We start from the raw sequence: 19,173 nt of genomic DNA on the forward strand, positions 1-19,173 counted from the left end.
AAAACTAAGTCCCAGAAATTATTTATTTATTTATTTTTACAATTTGAGAGTAGCTCCAATAAGATTCTCATTGACTACAAATGAAAAGAATCTTAAATCTTAACCCTCTGTTTTGGAAAGTTGTGGTTAAAACAAAACAAACAGAAAAATCCACCATCCTCAAATATCATTACAACCTCAACTCTATTTTTATTGCTGGAGCCATTTTTAGATAGAAGAATTACATTGGGCTTCCCTGGTGGCGCAGTGGTTGGGAATCTGCCTGCCGACGCAGGGGACGCGGGTTCGTGCCCCGGTCTGCGAAGATCCCATATGCCGCGGAGCGGCTGGGCCCGTGAGCCATGGCCGCTGAGCCTACGCGTCCGGAGCCTGTGCTCCGCAACGGGAGAGGCCACAACAGTGAGAGGCCCGCGTACCACAAAAAAAAAAAAAAAAAAAGAATTACTAGTCTAGTCAGGTCTGGAAGAGTAAACTGATGAGTTCAATATAAGAATTTACTTTAAAATAATAATAGTTATGTATCTCCTTTTCCAAAACGCTGATATTGGAGAAAATAAGAAGAACAAGAAGATTATTCAGAAAAATAAAAAACAGATTATTTTGATTCATTTAGGACAAAATATTTGTTAACTTAAGAAAGGGAAAAAAGTGTAAACAGGACAGAGTAGTAACTATATTCTGACCCTTTCAACAACTAATTCAATCCATTTAACCATCATTCATTTTCCAGTGATATTAGATAAAGAAGAACTGATTACATGTAAGGAGATAGAATATCACTGCTTGAAAACAAAGGATCAAAAAAAGAACCATTTCAATAATATATCCCCCACTATAACTAATCCTAATTTGTACTTCCTCCTTCAAACTCAGCTCTCCCATTCAACTCCACACATACGCTTTAAACCAGCTTCTATTCAGGGAATGATATACAGAAAAAATGATAACAGAAGGAGAGAAAAAGGCAAAAGTGTAAGGAGTTAGGACAGAAGTTCCAGAGCATTTCTCAGTTTTAAGAATGACGTAAAATGAAGTTGCCCCAAAAGGATCTACCTTACATCTTGTTGGAATGGAATAGAGAAAATGGGATATGGAAAATAAATGGAAAACAAAAAGAAAGATCAGAAAGATGCAATTTCAGATTTCTTGACAAAACTGGACTATACAGCTTAAAATGCATGGTACTTTGCATATGAGTTTCATTTACTGTTCCCATCTGATTCTCCCAAAACAATCGGGACCTTAAATTGTACATTCTATAAGGACTAAGTTTCTTCCTAATATCTTCCGTTTCTTTCAGAGTCAAGGAAAGAAGAAAATAAATCCCTAAAGAAGGAAAATAAATGTGAGAGCATCTTAACTCCTTGTAATTCTAACATAATCAAAATAATGAAAAGCTATACTTCAGAGTAAAATGAAGCCATGCAAACTATACTTATACATCTAATAAAGATAAAACTTGACACTATTTCCTCCCCCATCACTGACATTCTGCACTGATTGGGCCAAAAAAGCCAACTAGACACATACATATACATACACACAGACATAATTTATTTTAAATTGTGTATACATATACGTGAACACATACGTGAAATCAGAATTTACCCACTGCTTTCCCAATAGTCAAAAACACCTCCTCTTATAGGACAACACTAACCAAAGTAGATTACACATTTTACTTGTAAATTCATTACAATTTACTTTCATGATTGAAATTCATTTCATAAACTTTTACAACAGATCTTTGAATGGTCTTAGCAATCAACCACATTATTTCCCTCTATCAAACAAGCCAAAATTTAAAAATAGAATTCAACACTGGCAACGGCTATTTTTGAAGCTATCTCCATTGAAGTAAGAGATCCTCAAAGACACAAACTGCATATTATTTATCTCTGTATATATAGTTCCTAGCACCATACCTGGCATACTAGGTGCTCAAACAGATTACTAGGTGCTCAAACAGATTACTAGGTTAATCAAATGAAAGACAGACAATAATTTTATATTATGTAACAAGAACTTGAAAAATGTTCATCCCTTCGACTCAAGGTAATTCTACCTATAGGAAATGATCTTAAAGAAAGAACCTAGAATGAATATATGAATAAACAAAGATATTCAATGCGTTTAACTTGAAAAACTGAAAACAATCTAAATATCAAAAGTTAAGGTAACTGGAAAGTAAATTATGATTCATTCACATGAGTACAGTGCCATAAGGAATTATTTATAAAGAGGTTTTGATGAAGAAAATACTCATGATAAAATAATAAGAAAAAAACCCCACAAAAATGTTTGATTTCGACTGTTCTAAAATTAGCTAAAAAAAGATTTGAAATTAAAAAAAAACCCATAAATACTAAAAGCATTTTTTGCTACATTTTCCATACTGGCATGTTTGTTTAATACAAACATAGAACAACTGAGTCAGTTTCTATTATTTTTCATTATTACTATAAATTTGTATGGAGGTTCCTGAGCAATATAATAAATTTATTCTTTTTGTAAAAAGTTAAATAAACAATAAATCATCAGGAGATCTCTACTCATATCTGGGCTGGCTCCTAAATTAATATGGGCAAATCACAAACTTTAGAAATGGCTTTTTAGATAAGTATTGATGAAGTAAAACTAGAGTCTGAAGGCAAATAAAATATTCTTTTGGATTTTTCTTTTCTTGCCTTTACGTTTGATTTGCATACTGTTTCCATTATTGTATCATTGTATTTGTTCACAATTTAAAAAAACACTTTTAATTTAATTTCCTCATATCCCATTGTTGTTCTTCTATCTTCCCAAACTTAAGTGAAACATGAAAGCAGTAACTTTCAGCGTAGGTTAATGAAGCATAAGTGAGGTGGGGCTACCGTCCAAATTTCTGGATTAGCCAGAGTCGGCCAGACAATCATGGTGGGATTCAGAACATACAAGTAAACAACTACTCTTTGGCCGCATTTACGGCCAATCTTCTAAAGAGGCTACTGTGTTTTGGTGGCTCATCTTACTGATTTCTCACTTAGTCTACAAGTCTCTGCATGCAATAAGGCTCCTGCCTACTCCATTCCCATGAAAGCGTTCTGACAGAGAGTATCAATGATGTCAGTTGTTATTACACTGTTATTACTGGCTCCTCTTCTTCCAGCCACTCCTTTAACACCTGTGTGCCCCAGGGATTCATTGTGGTTCACCACTATTCTCCCTCTGTAGAATTCTCAAGGTTCTAACTACTCTCCGACCAAATACAAAACTCCAGATATCGCCCTAGAGCTTTAGACTCCATATCCAACTTCTACACAGATGACCCATTACTCACCTTGAACTCAATATGCTGAACACTAGACATACCATCTTTGGTGGCTCCCCATTGTTTATAAAATTCAAGCCACCCCTTGATCTGGCTTCACCCTATTGCTTCAGCTCATCCTCTGCCATTCATATTCATTTTTCTGAAAGCCTGGTAAAACAAAATCACCACCTAGTATTTACTGAGGGCCCATTAAATACCAGGCACTATTTTAAGCACTTTATATGGTTAACTCATTAATCTTCACAGCAATCCCATAAGGTAGATGCTATTCTTTTCATTTTATGCTAAGGAAAGTATTTTGCCTAAGCTACTAAATTGTAGAGTCAGTATACAAACCTACATCCTGTGCTCCTTACTTTTATACTATGCACTTTTTCATAAATGCCTATATACTGTCCAATGCCAAGCACTGTCCTGGGGATTCAAGGTAAATATGACAAAAAACACCCACGTCCTCATGGGACTCCTATTCTATGAAATAAATGGAATAAACAAACAAAAAAATATTGTAGATTAAAAAATGCCAGGAAGAAAATAAAATGGATTTTATGACAGAAAATTCACTGAGGTGGCCCTACTTAATGGTAATGAAAGAAAATCTCTCTGAAAAATGACTTTTAAGGTGAAACCTAAAGGATGAGAAGGTACCAACTATGTAAGGTGAAAGGGTATACCTGGACAAGAACTGGGCCCTTACAAAGCACAAAAATGGTACTATGGACTGAACGATGTTCTCCAAATATTCATATACTAAAGCCCTAATCCCCAATGTGACTGTGTTTGGAGACAGAGCGTTTAAGAAGTAATTAAGATTAAATGAGGTCATAAGGATGAGGCCCTAATCCAATAGGGCTGGTGTCCTTATAAGAAGAGGAAGAGACACTAGACACTTCTCTCTCTCTGCAAGTGCACAAAGAAAAGCCATGTGAGGACACAGTGAAAAGACACCCGTCTACAAGTCAGGAAGAGAGGCCTCACCAGAAACCAACCCTGATGGCACCCTGATATTGACTTCTAGCCTCCAGAACTGTGAGAAAATAAATTTCTGTTGTTTAAGTCATCCAGTCTGTGGTATTTTGCTATGGCAGCAAAATCAAACAAATACAAATGGGAAAAACTGAGGTGTGTCGTAGGAACTGACAAAAAATAGTGTGCTGGAATACAGAGAGCAATGGAGATAATAATATGTCAAAGACTCTTAAGTCCACAGATGGTAGATGAACCAGAAATAAAGTGATCGCAAAACCTGTCCCTGGTGCAGGAGTTTTAAGGTGGTTGATACTGAATTTGGAAATGTAGGGTGTGGGTTTTTGTTCTCTCAGTGACTGGGAGTCACTAACATACAGTGGCTAGAATATAATAATCTATATTCCACCCTGGAATGCACAAAACAGCCCACACAACAAAGAGCTGAACTCGTCCCAAAATGTTAATAGTGCCCTATTGAGGAACAGTGGCTAATAGTATGTTTGGTTTACTCAGGGGACTACAGAACACCAAGATTTAGCCTTTTTTGGTAGTTCTTACACCACTAAGGTTAGTTTTGAGCTAATTCTGGTGAATTAATAATTATGTGTTGTGCCTATGCACAAGGAATGGTGTTGGATACTCTGGGGCATACTCACAGGAATCGAACACCAATCCTAGGTCGAAGAGCCACAGTAAGGGAGATATGACACCACATTTCAGCAAATCTAAGGCACCAGTGGTTTTAAGATGCATCATTTTATGTACGACTAAAGAAGGTAATACCACCAAGTAAATTACAAAATCAACTGTAAGATACACCTTAATTTCAGAGCTGTTACGATGTTAAAAAAAATACATCTTAAATAAATGAAAAAGAATATGAAAACAAATAGCTAAAATGCAAATAGTAGGAATCATATAAAATAAAAGAGTCTACAGAGGGAAGGAGTTTAGGTCTAGAGAAAGAGATGTGAACATCATCTAAAAGGAGGTATTAAAAGCCATAATTTGGATAAAGGCCAAAAAGGAGGCAAGAGGAGGCACCATAAAGACAATTTTTTTAAAGTAAACAGGTATTAAAGCATTTAACTGCTTTACTACAATTAACAGTTTTCATATTTTACAATAATTTCATGCTGATCTTCACCATCACTGCTAATTTTAACACTACAAATTTGTAAACAAAAAAAAGCAAAGCATAGTGAAGATTAAGAACATGCTCAAGATCGTAAAAAGCAATACAAAAAACAGAGCATCCCATTCATTTCCAGTATGGTGTCAAAACCACTTAGACATGCCACTTGTGTGTGTGTGCGTCTGTGTATGTAAACTTAGTCAAAAAGCAGTGGTACACACCTCTGAAAGCAGAACCTGAGAGCAACCAAGAAAGTATGATACAATTACATGGAGAATTAATGTTTAAATTCCTAAGTGGTTTTATTATAAACATTCACAGTTACCAGTCAGAGCTATGAAAAACTGCAGTTATATCACAGTATCAAATTGTTTTCTCCTTAAAAAAATATTTTTTGAAGATAGTGGGAATATTTAAGTTCAATACTTTTAAATCAGTATTTTTTCAAGTTCGTTGTGGAGCACAGGCTCCAGACGCGCAGGCTCAGCGGCCATGGCTCACGGGCCCAGCCACTCCGCGGCATGTGGGATCTTCCCGGACCGGGGCACGAACCCACGTCCCCTGCATCAGCAGGCAGACTCTCAACCACTGCGCCACCAGGGAAGCCCTTTTTCAAGTATTTTTAAAGCATAAAGGCAATGTCATGTTTGTACATGAAAAAGTATGGTTCCAAGTCACACATGGGATAAGAAAGAAGAAAATCTATAATTCTCTGGTATTAACACTTAAATGTGTTATAAATACACCAAACGATTTTAATTAAATTCTATTCATTTTGACTGAAATACCTTCTGACAAACTTCCTCCAAGAGTGGGAGGGTGAGGGAAGAAAAGGGAGGGTTTTGAGGGAAGAAAAAGGAGAAATGGAGGGAGGGAATCCCTCATGAAAAAGAGAATGAAAAAAGAGACAAGAGAAGGAGAGGAGAGGTGACCTATCTGAAGAAATAACTAGCTAACAGAGTAAAGATGGTGAAGATCATCACATTGCCCCCGAACAGATTTCCTGAGTAAAGAGAATGTTACAGCTTTTTGCTAGAAGCTGAGCATGATAAAGGCTCTTGAAAACCATACTGGCTATCTACCTTTACTACAGGGCAGGTATTTTTCTCAAAATACTTGCAAGTCAAAGGAACCTGATGGGGAACACGCAGACCACCCGTTAGCCAAAGCAAACAGCACACAATCTGCAATCTGTCTAAATGATTAGACAAACTGAGATGGCTGTTATCAAAGTGCATATTAACAGTCTGTCAAAACATGTTCTTGGGTTACTTTATGACTACTTTTACATAAGCAAGTTCCCTCAAAGGAAAAAAAGTCCCAATAATTTTCTAAAACTACATGTCATACAATAGAACTGTAGTTAAATTTACAAGTGGCAGGAAAAGTTTTGAAAAATGTGAAATACCTCAGTCTGACCTTCATGGGCACTGGTCTCATGAGTAACTCGAATGGCCTGTAATAAGAATATAAAGTATTAACAGGAACAGATGACTATAGCCAACTTTTTAAATGAAAACAACAATGCTAAATTTTAACATCTAAAGCCTTGTTAAGAAACAAATTGGAGGCGATTTTGGGAGCAGTTTAACACTAAATATTTAAGAATGATTTCTGAGTAAGCAAATGAATTGCTGTGCTTCCCAACCCACAAATCTCTGCAACCTTAGGAAACTGAGTATCTGCTTATTTGTAATTGCCAGGGGTAAGTGGGAGTCATTTACCTTATTTAATTGCTGGAACTAACATTTAACACTTTATTCAACTGAGACTAGAATAAAGTAAGCATCTCACAGATAGAGACTGAAGAAGCTTAGCTCATCTGTTTCTCCAGGTTACATGCTATTCTGCAGCTCTGGCTGTATTTATGCTTAATCATGCAGCTTCAGTCAGCACTTTAGAAATGTGGAGCAAAAGGCATGCATTTATCAGAAGCTAGAGATTTTAGGTTCCTGAACTTAAAAAAAAAAATTGCTCTTATAATACGCACTATTAACAAAGATGAAGAGAAACAGTCAAAGTAAACTACGGGTGAAAGTACCTTTATGAATGGCAATTTGGCAATAAGTATCAAAGCTTTAAAAACATGCAAACTATTTGGTCCAGCAATTTCTCTTCTAGGAGTTTATATATTTACATATAACTGTACATAATTATATATAACTAATGATATTTGCAAAGACTTAGCTACAATGATATACCTTGTAGTATTTTTTCAAATGGTGAAAAAAAGGGAAAAATATTAAATTTCTGACAATAATTTATTGGTTAAATAAAATACTAAACTATGGAAAGCTAGGCAGCCATTAAATGATGATGTCAGATATATACTTACTGGTATGTAATATGTTTGTGATAAGTTACATGAAAAAAGCAAGTTATAAAACAATATTACAGTGTGATCAAATTTTTGTTTTAAAAAATTGTGTACACAATTATATACTCCCTATTAAAAATATAAATGGTGGCTACCTCTCATTGGTGGGATTACTGGTGACTTTTATATTGTTCATATTATTTTTATGTAAAATAAAGATGTTTTATGAGATCAGCAGGCTTTTTAAAGAAAATACAACTTAAAATAATCAAAGTATATTAGAATGCTAAAACAACATAATCAAGTCAATGGATTTATTGGGCACAAACTCTGCCTAACACATTGTTCTAGCCAAATAATTTGTACACTATACTGTTTCTAATTTCGAAGAACTTACAATCTACTTAATAATGTCATTAAAAGGTAAAAAGGGGCCTCCCTGGTGGCGCAGTGGTTGAGAGTCCGCCTGCCGATGCAGGGGATACGGGTTCGTGCCCCGGTCTGGGAGGATCCCATATACCGCGGAGCGGCTGGGCCCGTGAGCCATGGCTGCTGAGCCTGTGCATCCGGAGCCTGTGCTCCGCAACGGGAGAGGCCACAACAGTGAGAGGCCCGCGTACCACAAAAAAAAAAAAAAAAAAAAAAAAAAAAAAAAAAAAAAAAAAAAAAAAAAAAAAAAAAGGTAAAAAGCCTTCAAAAGAAAAATAGATTTCAAACAGAATAAAATGTAAATACCAATCTAAATTCTATGAAAAGGTACAATCATTTAAAACGTCTTAGACTATGTGGCCTGTGTCCTCACACATGCAAAAATATTACACTGATAAAATAGCTAGAGAATATTCTAACATCTACCTTTAAACCTTTGTTTTTTCCATTGGTCTTCAGGCTTGTTCCAAATTCCCAGTGAAAGACACACAGGGTATTGCCAAGCATATATTAATTATAGGGAGGGAATGGTAAGGAACAGTCAATCATAAGATATTTTATAAATTGTTAAATCAAATTGCCTTTTTTCTCTCATTCAGCTCTGGACGTAGAAAAGAAGTGGCAATTTATCAACATTTATGGATATTTCAGATAATGTTACAAAAGTACAAAAGGCCTGTTTTAATGGATACAACAAAAATCCATAATTGCATAATATACAGTTTCAAGACAAACCCCCAAAAAGAATCTACAATCCCAGAGAATTTTGCCCACACGAGATCAAAACAGAAAAAGGTACCGACGTCATAGTTCTCCAGGTATCTGGCTCGTTCTTCAGGGCTCATTGATGCAGACTCCTCCAGGAATTTTTTCAAGGTTGATCCAGATTCTGAGAATATTAAAGATGATAAAATTGAAAAGGCTTGCTATCTCAAAGAGACTGAGATATGAAAATACTAGAAGCATGCTAACTATTTCTCAGGTAAAACCCTTTCACTGTTAAGTTAGGAATATAAGAATATTGGGATAAATGATAGGGCTTATTAAGTTATTTGTTTGTTAAACCTGGGGAGGATTTATATTTCCCCTAATGGTATATACATTCCCATTATAAAAGAAAGAAGGGGGGAGAAGCTTTATTTGATACTTTGAAAGAAAGAACTAGAACACCACCTACTGATCAATAAGTTAACTTATAACTTAAGGAGGGGGAAGATAGCAGTAATGAAAAATTATTTACCAAAGTGCATCTTGTCTTTATTGTTGGCAATAGCATGGATTAGTCCAATTGTTCCACAGGCATTGCTGATGGTTTGCTTCATGAAATATACTGATGATGTAACATCTTGTCCCTGAGATTTTATTTTTTCCTCTTCTTCTGTTCTGAATATTTCATACTATCAAAAAAAAATCAATAGTCTACATGTGAAAATAATACATTAAAAAGGACAAATATAAATCTGGAAAAACTCTAAATATACATCAATAGGGATTTAGTTAACATGGCATATGTGAATGCAATACTATAAAACATTTTAAAAAGAATAAAATAGATTTACATATTCTGACTTAGAAATCTGTCCATGATTACAGAGTGGTTACAGGCCAGTATATATTAATATGATTCTCATTTATGTTTTAAAAATATTTACTTTATATATGCATTGAAAAGTGTTAAAGGACATAGAAAAACTTAACAGATAAGAGATAAGAGATCTGGGATAAGAGATTACTAGAGGATTTTTACTTTCTATTTTTCACATTTCTATAGTGTTACATCATATTATATTAACAAAATTCACATTATATTTATAAGCATATGGTATTCATAACATTCACCATCATCTATAACAACTGATTGTAAAAACAATATGGTACAATAACGTCAAAAGTGTGGGCTCTACATCTGATTGCCTTAACCCACAACCTGGCTCTGCCATTATTAGCTGTGCAACTCCAACAAGTTACTTAATGTCTCTGTGCCTCATTTTTCCAACTGTAAAAAGTGTTAAAAATAATGAGGTTAAAAAATGGGTGGGGAGAGAAATTAACACAACATTGTAAATCAACTATACCTGAATAAAATAAATTTTTAAAAAATTGAGTGAGGATGGGGACTTCCCTGGTGGTCCAGTGGGTAAGACTCCATGCTCCCAATGCAGGGGGCCCAGGTTCGATCCCTGGTCAAGGAACTAGATCCCGCATGCCACAACCAAGAGCCGATGCGGCCAAAATAAATAAATTATTTAATTAAATAAATTTTTTTTAAAAAGTGAGGAGATGGAAGAGAGTAGGAAGATGATTTTATTGTTTTGTTTATTGTTTTCCTATAATTTTTAGATTCCAACAGAGTAGGGAGCCCTACTACAGCCCACAGGCTACAGGCCAAACCTGGCCCACTGCCTGGTTTTGTAAGTAAAGTTTTATTTTTGTATTGTTTATGGCTGTTTTCATACTAAAAGGCAAAGTTGAATAGTTATAATAGAGACTATCAGGCCTGCAAAGTTGAAAATATTTACTAGCTGACCCTTCACAGAAAAAGTCTGCTGACCCTTGTGATAAAAGAAACAAATGATGTCTATTTAAAACCCATAATTAAGGAACTGCTTTTAACAACAAACGTACCTGTGCCTGAAAAAATAATTTTTATGAATGTGCTCCTGAATCAAATTTTTATTTTTTTAATTTTTTACTATTTTTTATTGGAGTATAGTTGATTTACAATGTTGTGTTAGTTTCTGCTGTACAGCAAAGTGAACCAGTTATACATATACATATACCCAAAATCAAATTTGTAAATATTTTCAGAATAAATTCTGAACCATTAATTCATTCATATAAGTTCAACGGATAAAAACTGAAAAGTTCAATATAGTAAGGTCTTGGGCTGAAATGTTTTGTACAGTCCTAGAGATTAGCTTGTTATTGCTGTTGCTTAACATCAATGTTCCTTGGTGACAAAGCAAAAGTCTGAAGTTATCAAAAACGTATCAAAAAGTTTGATAACTTCTCAAGATTTAAGGTTTAGAAAAAAAATCCTAAAATGATTCAGAGCAAGTATAGGAAAAAGGAAAGTGACTATGTGTTTTCACTGTGGTCTGCCATAATTAAAGACAACAAAAATATTAGAGAGAAATAAATTAATAGCATAAAGCACATTTAAAACACTGTAACTGACTTTATTTAAAAGATAATGAGGTATCCATAGCAATTCTTTTGCTATTAGTATGCTGAAGCCATTCACAACTACATAATCAGTTTCTAAATTAGAACTTAGAAGATTGAAACACTTTATATCTCCTAAACCATCCACTAGATATCCTCTGAGTGATTTTTATTATGTCACTTATGAGCTGAAATAGGGACCGACCAAACTGTAAGAGATATCAAAAAGTGGCAGATGCCACTATATTTTCTACTTATATAAGTAAGTATAAATACTTATTCCTCACATCTTCCCATTTACTTCATTTTTTACAATGCTGAGTTCATCCTATTATTTCTAAGTTTAAAAATAAAAATCAGAAAGATATAGACTCAAAACTGTTTTAAAATGGCTTCATAATACATATAGCTATGAGATATCATTCTAGAAGGCCTGAAATATGGAGATTTGAATTTAGATACAGAGAGCTAAGAATAGCTATTTATAAGCCCCAACATATCCTAAATCTGCCAATTAAATTGTATTTAAGCTTAACGATTCGCACCCAAATCAAGTATATTCTGAAAATAATGTAACCCATGGAATTAGTTACATCTACCTCCTTAAAACAAATATTTCTTTATGTATATATTGAAAACATTTACATATTTTATATATTAAAATTTTGAATATTCTTTATTCATATATTTTCTAAGACAGATTTAAGATTATCCTAGTACTTAACAGTTCTAAAGTATACACATCAAATTGTGATTAAATGTCACATTGAAACAGTTGAGGCAAACTAACCATATTTTATTTAAAAAAAAAGAAAACTACCAGAGTTTAAAAGACTCAGGGCTTCTCTGTCAATCTACAAATCAAAATCTAAATACATCTCTTTAACAAAACTAGATTTTTAGGCCGTCCCCACTGTCTAGATTTCCTCGTTTTATGCAAGAAGAGAGTCATCTGTTCTTAATTCGTAGGTTTAATTCAACAGTATAGGTTTAATTCAACATTGAAAGAGAATTCTGCATTTACTGGAAACTATATCTCACTTAACAATTACCTTTTCTGTAATAGGGAAGAGAAGCAACACTGCACACACTGGTCTTGGTACCATGCTAAGGAGTTCAGGATCCATTCCATATACATCAACAAACTGCCAGTTAGGATGCAGACCTAACTGTTTGAGAAACTGGTAAAAAGGGGAAAAAAACCAGTTTAGTGTTAACAGGGAAATAATGTGTATGTACTGTATATCTGATACATAAAAGGGAATGGAAGGTACAAAGATTCCTGATGTTCAATAAGAATGAAGTAAAGCAGGGTTTCCATGAATAAGGGTGGAAGAGAGAGCAACTTACTTATATCAGTTAACAAACATGTAAAATTTACAACATATTAAGCAAAGCTCCTTTTTTCAAAATCCATTACTTTGGGATTGAACATAATAAGTCAGGACTTCACCGAACATATACAAGTGGCTTGGTTGGTATCTTAAACTCATTCCCAACATTGGATTTTTAAGGAAATGCATCTAAGTTCTAGTACATAAAGAATTATTTTGGTAGTAAACCAGCATAGTTTATCCTAATTATCAAAAATGATGACTGAGGTTTAAAGATAGATGATAGGTCGATATCACAAGTTTTATCAATGAACAAAGAGTGTATAAGGCCAAAAAAGTCCAAGCAACTTGTGTGAACACCAGGAAATGCTTGATATAAAAAGTAACCTGGGACTTCCCTGGTGGTCCAGGGGGAAAGACTCCGCGCTCCCAATGCAGGGGGCCCGGTTCAATCCCTGATCAGGGAACTAGATCCTGCACGCATGCCGCAACTAAGAGTCCACATGCCGCAGCTAAGTCCAGGTGCAGCCAAAATAAATAAATAAATTAATAATAAATAAATAAATATTTAAAAAAAATAATTATATAAAAAATAAAGTAACCTGCTGGCTTCCTGACTTTCAGTACACAATGAAACCTACTCAGCTTCACTGTCTCCCCTACATCCAGCAAAAAAAACACTGTAACAAAAGAGCAGTGGTTTTTTCAAACTCTTAAGAATTCATAGGGAAATAAAATATCGGACCCTAATCTATTGCAGAGAGAAAAGGAAAAAAGAACATAATAATAAGAATGATGTCAATTTCACAATAAACTCAGTAAATGCCTGTATTGAAGGAAATTGATGGTTTTAAAAAGTTCACCATCACAAAATAAATTTTACATGATAGAAATAAAGAAGCAGAGGAAACAGAAAACATATTAAAAATGCATCATTATACCTTATTTCGAGAATACATTATAGTATCTGCTGGTCTAACATTATCTGAGATTTAAAAATAAAAAGGTGCCTTGGGTATTTCTCCCTGAAGAACGATCACACATACTTAACTCATCAAATGAGATCTTGCAAAACCAATGGAAGCCATGCCCTATTACATAAACAGTGTTATTCATCTCACAGTCAGGTTCTACAAGATAAGACCTTCTTGATTAAAGGACCACTCTCCACATCCCTCCAATTCTCTGCCTGTAGAAAAAAACGCTACTTACTGATAGTATGGTTGGTCAAAAATAAGGTCTTAGATACATTTAATAAGAAATACTCTGAATTAAAAAACTTCTCTTGGCAGAATGTGCTCAACATCCATAGGTTCATCAAGTCACATGCTCTGCAACAGTCTGGGGCCACAGAAATCAATGGACTTCTCTAGTGAATACCTATTCTTCATCTGATTCCTATGAATGATTCCAGACTTTAATAAAGTTCAATGAAGTATTCCAAACTACTTCCCTCTCCCTTCTCCACTTTCTCTGAAATTCTTAGTCTATGCCCTCCTCAATATTCAATTCTATCTAGAAACTAAAAAAGGACTAAAATTGACTGCAAAGCCAAAGGAAGGAACTGTGTCTTATTCATCTTTTTAATCCCACTGCCTAGCACTGTACTGGCCAAACCATAGACACTCAAGTTCTATTTGCTGAACTTGCAAGAAATTTGTTGAATTTGTTAAAGATTGTATCTCTATCTTAATAGATAATCTAGCCATCTGTATGTCTACACATGTCTGTTAAGCTATGTTTATAATGAATATTTTATATATACTTTTTATTTGTGCCAAGTTAAAGAGGTAGGAAAGATACATTTGGCTTCTAATCTAAAACCAGGCATTTATCAGCTCCAAATACTCCAAATACTATCTGCACAGGACTGACGGCTCTAAAAGGCATACTGTCAAGGAAAAGTATCATAAACCCTGATAAAAGAATTTAAATTTATTTGTTAATATTATGTACCCCCAATAGCCATATTGCTATAAAGTTATAAAACAAGAGGTACATGTAACAGAATAATTTTTACATCTGTGCTGCAAGCTGAAAGTAACAGTTAAACATTTTAGTGAAAAAACAGTCTGGAGAAAATTGGCAAATTACCTTGAAGTTGTAAACTTGTTCCATGTCAGCCAAAGCTGATAATGCCAGTTTTAAAACTATTCCCAAAAAATCTCTCCAGTTTACTCACAAAGAAAAGTATTCTATATAGTATAGGCACTTGCAAAGCCATCTCTACATAATTAGAAGCATCCTGTTTGCATCAAATATAATAAAGGGATTTATAACCTTTAATATGTCTTCAGGCTTTTTTAAACATTGGGTAATAAAATAACAAAACATTCTGACTGACTAGCTCACTAAATTTTTATAATGCCACAACGTTTGGCCTATCAAGAAAAACAATTAGTAAATTAGAATATGTGCCCAAAAACGATCCTTGGTTAACTTATCCTTTTCAATGGTCCAAAGAGAAAATTTCCACCAGATACAGAATATTTTAATTTATTTGTAAATATTTTAAAATAGTATCTTGTATCAGAAACTACGCTAGGAACTTTAATGCACTTCACCTTTACTGCAAAGGAGGTTTTATTATTACATCCTTTCACCAATGAGAAAACTGAGCCTGGGAGGTTCTGTGACTTTTCAAGGTCATGCTGCCAGAACCCACATGCAAAGCTCTGGATGTTCTGGCGCTTATTTACTTGTCTCTCACTGCTTAAAGTATCTTTTTGTACTTTGTTCTCTAATTTTAGCCACAATGAACTCTTCAAGTTCTCAAAGGGTCGATAACCATCTCCTACTTTGCTTTTGCACACAAACTGGACTTCTATCTGAAAAACTGTTAGCCTCTCCCCCTCATTTTTTTTTAATTAATTAATTTATTTTTGGCTGTGTTGGGTCTTCCTTTCTGTGTGAGGGCTTTCTCCAGTTGTGGCAAGCGGGGGCCACTCTTCATCGCAGCGCGCGGGCCTCTCACTATCGCAGCCTCTCTTGTTGCGGAGCACAGGCTCCAGACGCGCAGGCTCAGTAGTTGTGGCTCATGGGCCCAGTTGCTCCGCGGCATGTGGGATCTTCCCAGACCAGGGCTCGAACCTGTGTCCCCTGCATTAGCTGGCAGACTCTCAACCACTGTGCCACCAGGGAAGCCCTCCCCCTCATTTTTAATGAATTCCTCCTCATTCTTTAGGTGATAGTCAAATAACAAAAGCGCTGATTACATAAATATATAAACAAAAAAGAAAAATTAAATCTACCTTCCTTTCAAGTTTGTTCTTAAGTCACTTGTTCCGGTCTTTAATGGCCAGCTCAGGACAGCAATAGATTCTGCCTTGTTACTAATTTACTAATGATTTGGGTTATGACAGAAATTATACTTATCTAGTAATTGCTTGATATCACTACTAGTAAAAGTATACTAGTAGTAACTGCTAGATGCAGAACTAGGAAAATAACTAATAGTTAAATGAGAAAACAATGGTTTTTAAAGTCTGGAAACCAGCCAAATGAATTTTAATAGCTATTTAGTAAACAAACAAAAATGAAATTACTTAAGTACAGAATGGGGAAATACTAAAAACATTTTATGTAGGGACCAAGAAAAAAGGAGTTTACTTTTTACTGCAGGCTCAATATGGACCACACAATTGTCAGCGTAAGTGATGCAATGCTGATCTGCTTTAAAAGTTGTATTACTCAGGATAATTTAGTAACACACTATTTCAACACAGATTATTCAGAGTGGAATATGATATCAGCTCTGGCAGGTCTATTTTATGAAGGATGACAACAAACAGAATCAAGCTCAAAGAAAGGTCACCAGGAATGATAAGGTTTTGGAAGACATCACAGCTGGAGAATCTGGGCATGTTCGAAGAAAACTTAAATTATTATAATCCTTTTCCCCCAGTATTTCTAGTAATATCATGAAGAAGCAATTAGATTTACTCGGTATGGTTTCAATGGGACGATGACAGACAACTGGAGGAAGTTACAGGAAAGCAGATTTTGTTTCAATATAAAGAAATATAATTCTTCTAATTATACATTATTCTCATGATAATAAAAAACTAAATCACTTTATGAGATAGAATACTGCTCACTGAAATATTCAAGCAAAAGATTCATGACCACATTAAAGATAATTTTAAGAAAGATTTTCTGGAGCATGAAAGGAACTATATAAAATTTATTCATTCTTCCATTCAATAACTATTTGTTGAGAGCCCCCTATGGGCCGGGCACCATTCTTAGTACTTCAGACCTGCCCTTGTTCTCACAGAGCTTACATTCTAGTGGTATGATACACACAATAAACAAGTAAACACATAAACAAGATAACTTCACAAGATGGTTAAGTATTATGAAAAAAAGAAAACAAGACGTGATGTCAGTGTAGATTCAGGGCCGGTGGTGGGAAAAGAAAGAACATTACCTGCATAATCAGGAAAGACTCACTGAGGAGAGGACTTTAAGTTAAGACACAAATGACAAGAACCAGCCATGAAACAACCCAGATCAGAATGATTCAAGCAAAGGATGAGCCAGTACAAAGACTGAAGCAGGAACAGGACTGGCATTCAAAGACTGCAGCCCAGCAAAAGTGGGAGGCAGGCAGTACCTCCCCATCAGGCCATAGTAAGCAGCTTGAAGTGCATTCTAAGGACAAGCAATGGAAGGCTGTTTTGTGTTTTGAGTGTTTTAAGCAGGGAAACACAGACATGATTTGCATTTTTATAAAATCTCCTTGGTTGTATATTGAGAATATATTTTAGGGAGGTAAAGGGAGAAGCAGAAAAACTAGTTAGGAAGCTACTGCAGTTGTCCAAACAAAGGATGATCGTGGCTTGGGACGTAGTGGTAGAAATGAACAGAATGGCCAGATTTGGGATAGATTCTGAAAGAAGAGTCTACCAGAGTTGCAGATCATTGGATTTGAGAGGTTAGGTCAAGAAAAATATTAAAAACAGCTAACTTCACAGAGTGCATGCTTTGTTCTGTACATTGTTATACATAATTTACATGTAGCGATTTATTTAATCCTTACAACAATTTTACAGGATTAGGAGGGGTCATGAGAAACTAAGAAACTGAGGTACAGAGAGGCTAGGTAACTGCCTATGGTCTCAGAGCAGAGATTCAAACCCAAGAAATTAAATCAGTACAAGAATGGCCTCTCCAAACTAGCACAGTTGTGAAGAATTAATGACATTGACTTGGGCACTGTATAAATGGTGGTACCCTTAAAAGACTGGGGAAGTGGATTTGCAGGAGAAATGAGAGGATATAAAGCCAGATTTCTCTTTCAGCCATGTTAAATTTGAGATATCTATAAGACATCCAAATGGAGATATATCGTAAAAGCGGTAGCTGAAGATAGTAATTTCCAATTCTGTAGAGAAGTCAGGACTTGGAGGAACACAGGATCTGTCACACAGAATAGGTGACAACTGACAGTACTACTGCTATACAACAGAAAATATAAAAAGATTAGCAGTGTAGGACAAAGTTCTGAGGAACTGCTTAGTAATTGGAAGGGAAATGATCCAGCAAAGGCAAATCTAAGAAGCAGTCAAAGAAACAGGAGGAAAACCAGAATTATCACAGCAGCCAAGAAAAGATAATGTTTCAAGACGGATGGAGTGGGCTACTCTACCAAATGTTGCTGAGAGATCAAGAAAATGGTGACAGAAAAGTGAACGCTGGGTCTGGCAAAGTCATGATTAGTAAACTTGAGAAAAGTAGTTACTGTGAAATGGTGAGGATAGAAGCAAACTAGATGGGAGTGAATACAGGGAAAAAAACGCTGATAAGAAAGTAGCAAGAGCGTCTGTGGACAATTCTTTGTGAAAATTTACAAAGAAAGGAAACAGAGAGGAGGTAGTAGAGGACGGCAGGGTAACAAGGGTGTTTTTCCCAAGATGGGAAACACCAACTAACGAATGTTTGTATGTTCATGGCAATAATTTAGCAGATGACTTCTAAATCTTTTTCCAACACTAAGCAACTAAATACAATAATTATGTTAAAGTAAATTTCTTTTCCTTCAGCCAGAAAATATTTTGCCTATTCCATAAAATCCACAATTAGGAATATTTCTAGGGAATTTCCACATCAGAAATGGGTGGTTCTAAAACACAATATTTAAAATTACATAATGTGGCTGTGCAATACTCAAATCACAAAACATAATCAAGATGAAAATCCAGTGTGGTCATAAAAAGAAATTCCATGATTGCCCACATCACAAAATGTTCTTTTAAAAAAAAGTTATAATTCCTGATGCTTAATTACCTGTAACTTTCCATCAGCTACAAGCTGCTATTACCCCCTTAAATGCGTATGTAAATAAAATGGAGCTTCAATTTTTAAAATAATTTTTTCTATCATTTAACTGATTTTATTCTAGCTAAGTCCTACCTATAGCAAGACAAAATATCCTGAGAAGGCAGTGACAGCATATAAACCAACAAAAGAAATCACTACTTACCACATCTGCTGAGACATATGATTACTA

General features: G+C 35.0%; 1 protein-coding gene across 1 annotated transcript in view; it reads right to left on the reverse strand.

The window, feature by feature from the left end:
• UCHL3 (ubiquitin C-terminal hydrolase L3) overlaps window positions 1-19,173 on the reverse strand; it is a 42,146-nt gene that overhangs the window by 20,056 nt on the left and 2,917 nt on the right. The window contains exons 2-5 of the mRNA XM_079721848.1: window positions 12,381-12,509; window positions 9,404-9,560; window positions 8,967-9,052; window positions 6,826-6,873 (exon numbers count right to left, since the gene is read on the reverse strand). Coding sequence (XP_079577974.1) covers window positions 6,826-6,873; window positions 8,967-9,052; window positions 9,404-9,560; window positions 12,381-12,455 — 366 coding nt within the window. The 5' untranslated portion in view covers window positions 12,456-12,509. The remainder of the gene's footprint in view (window positions 1-6,825; window positions 6,874-8,966; window positions 9,053-9,403; window positions 9,561-12,380; window positions 12,510-19,173) is intronic.

The sequence above is a fragment of the Hyperoodon ampullatus genome (genome assembly GCF_949752795.1).
Source record: "Hyperoodon ampullatus genome assembly, chromosome: 16".
NCBI classification, from domain to species: domain Eukaryota; kingdom Metazoa; phylum Chordata; class Mammalia; order Artiodactyla; family Ziphiidae; genus Hyperoodon; species Hyperoodon ampullatus.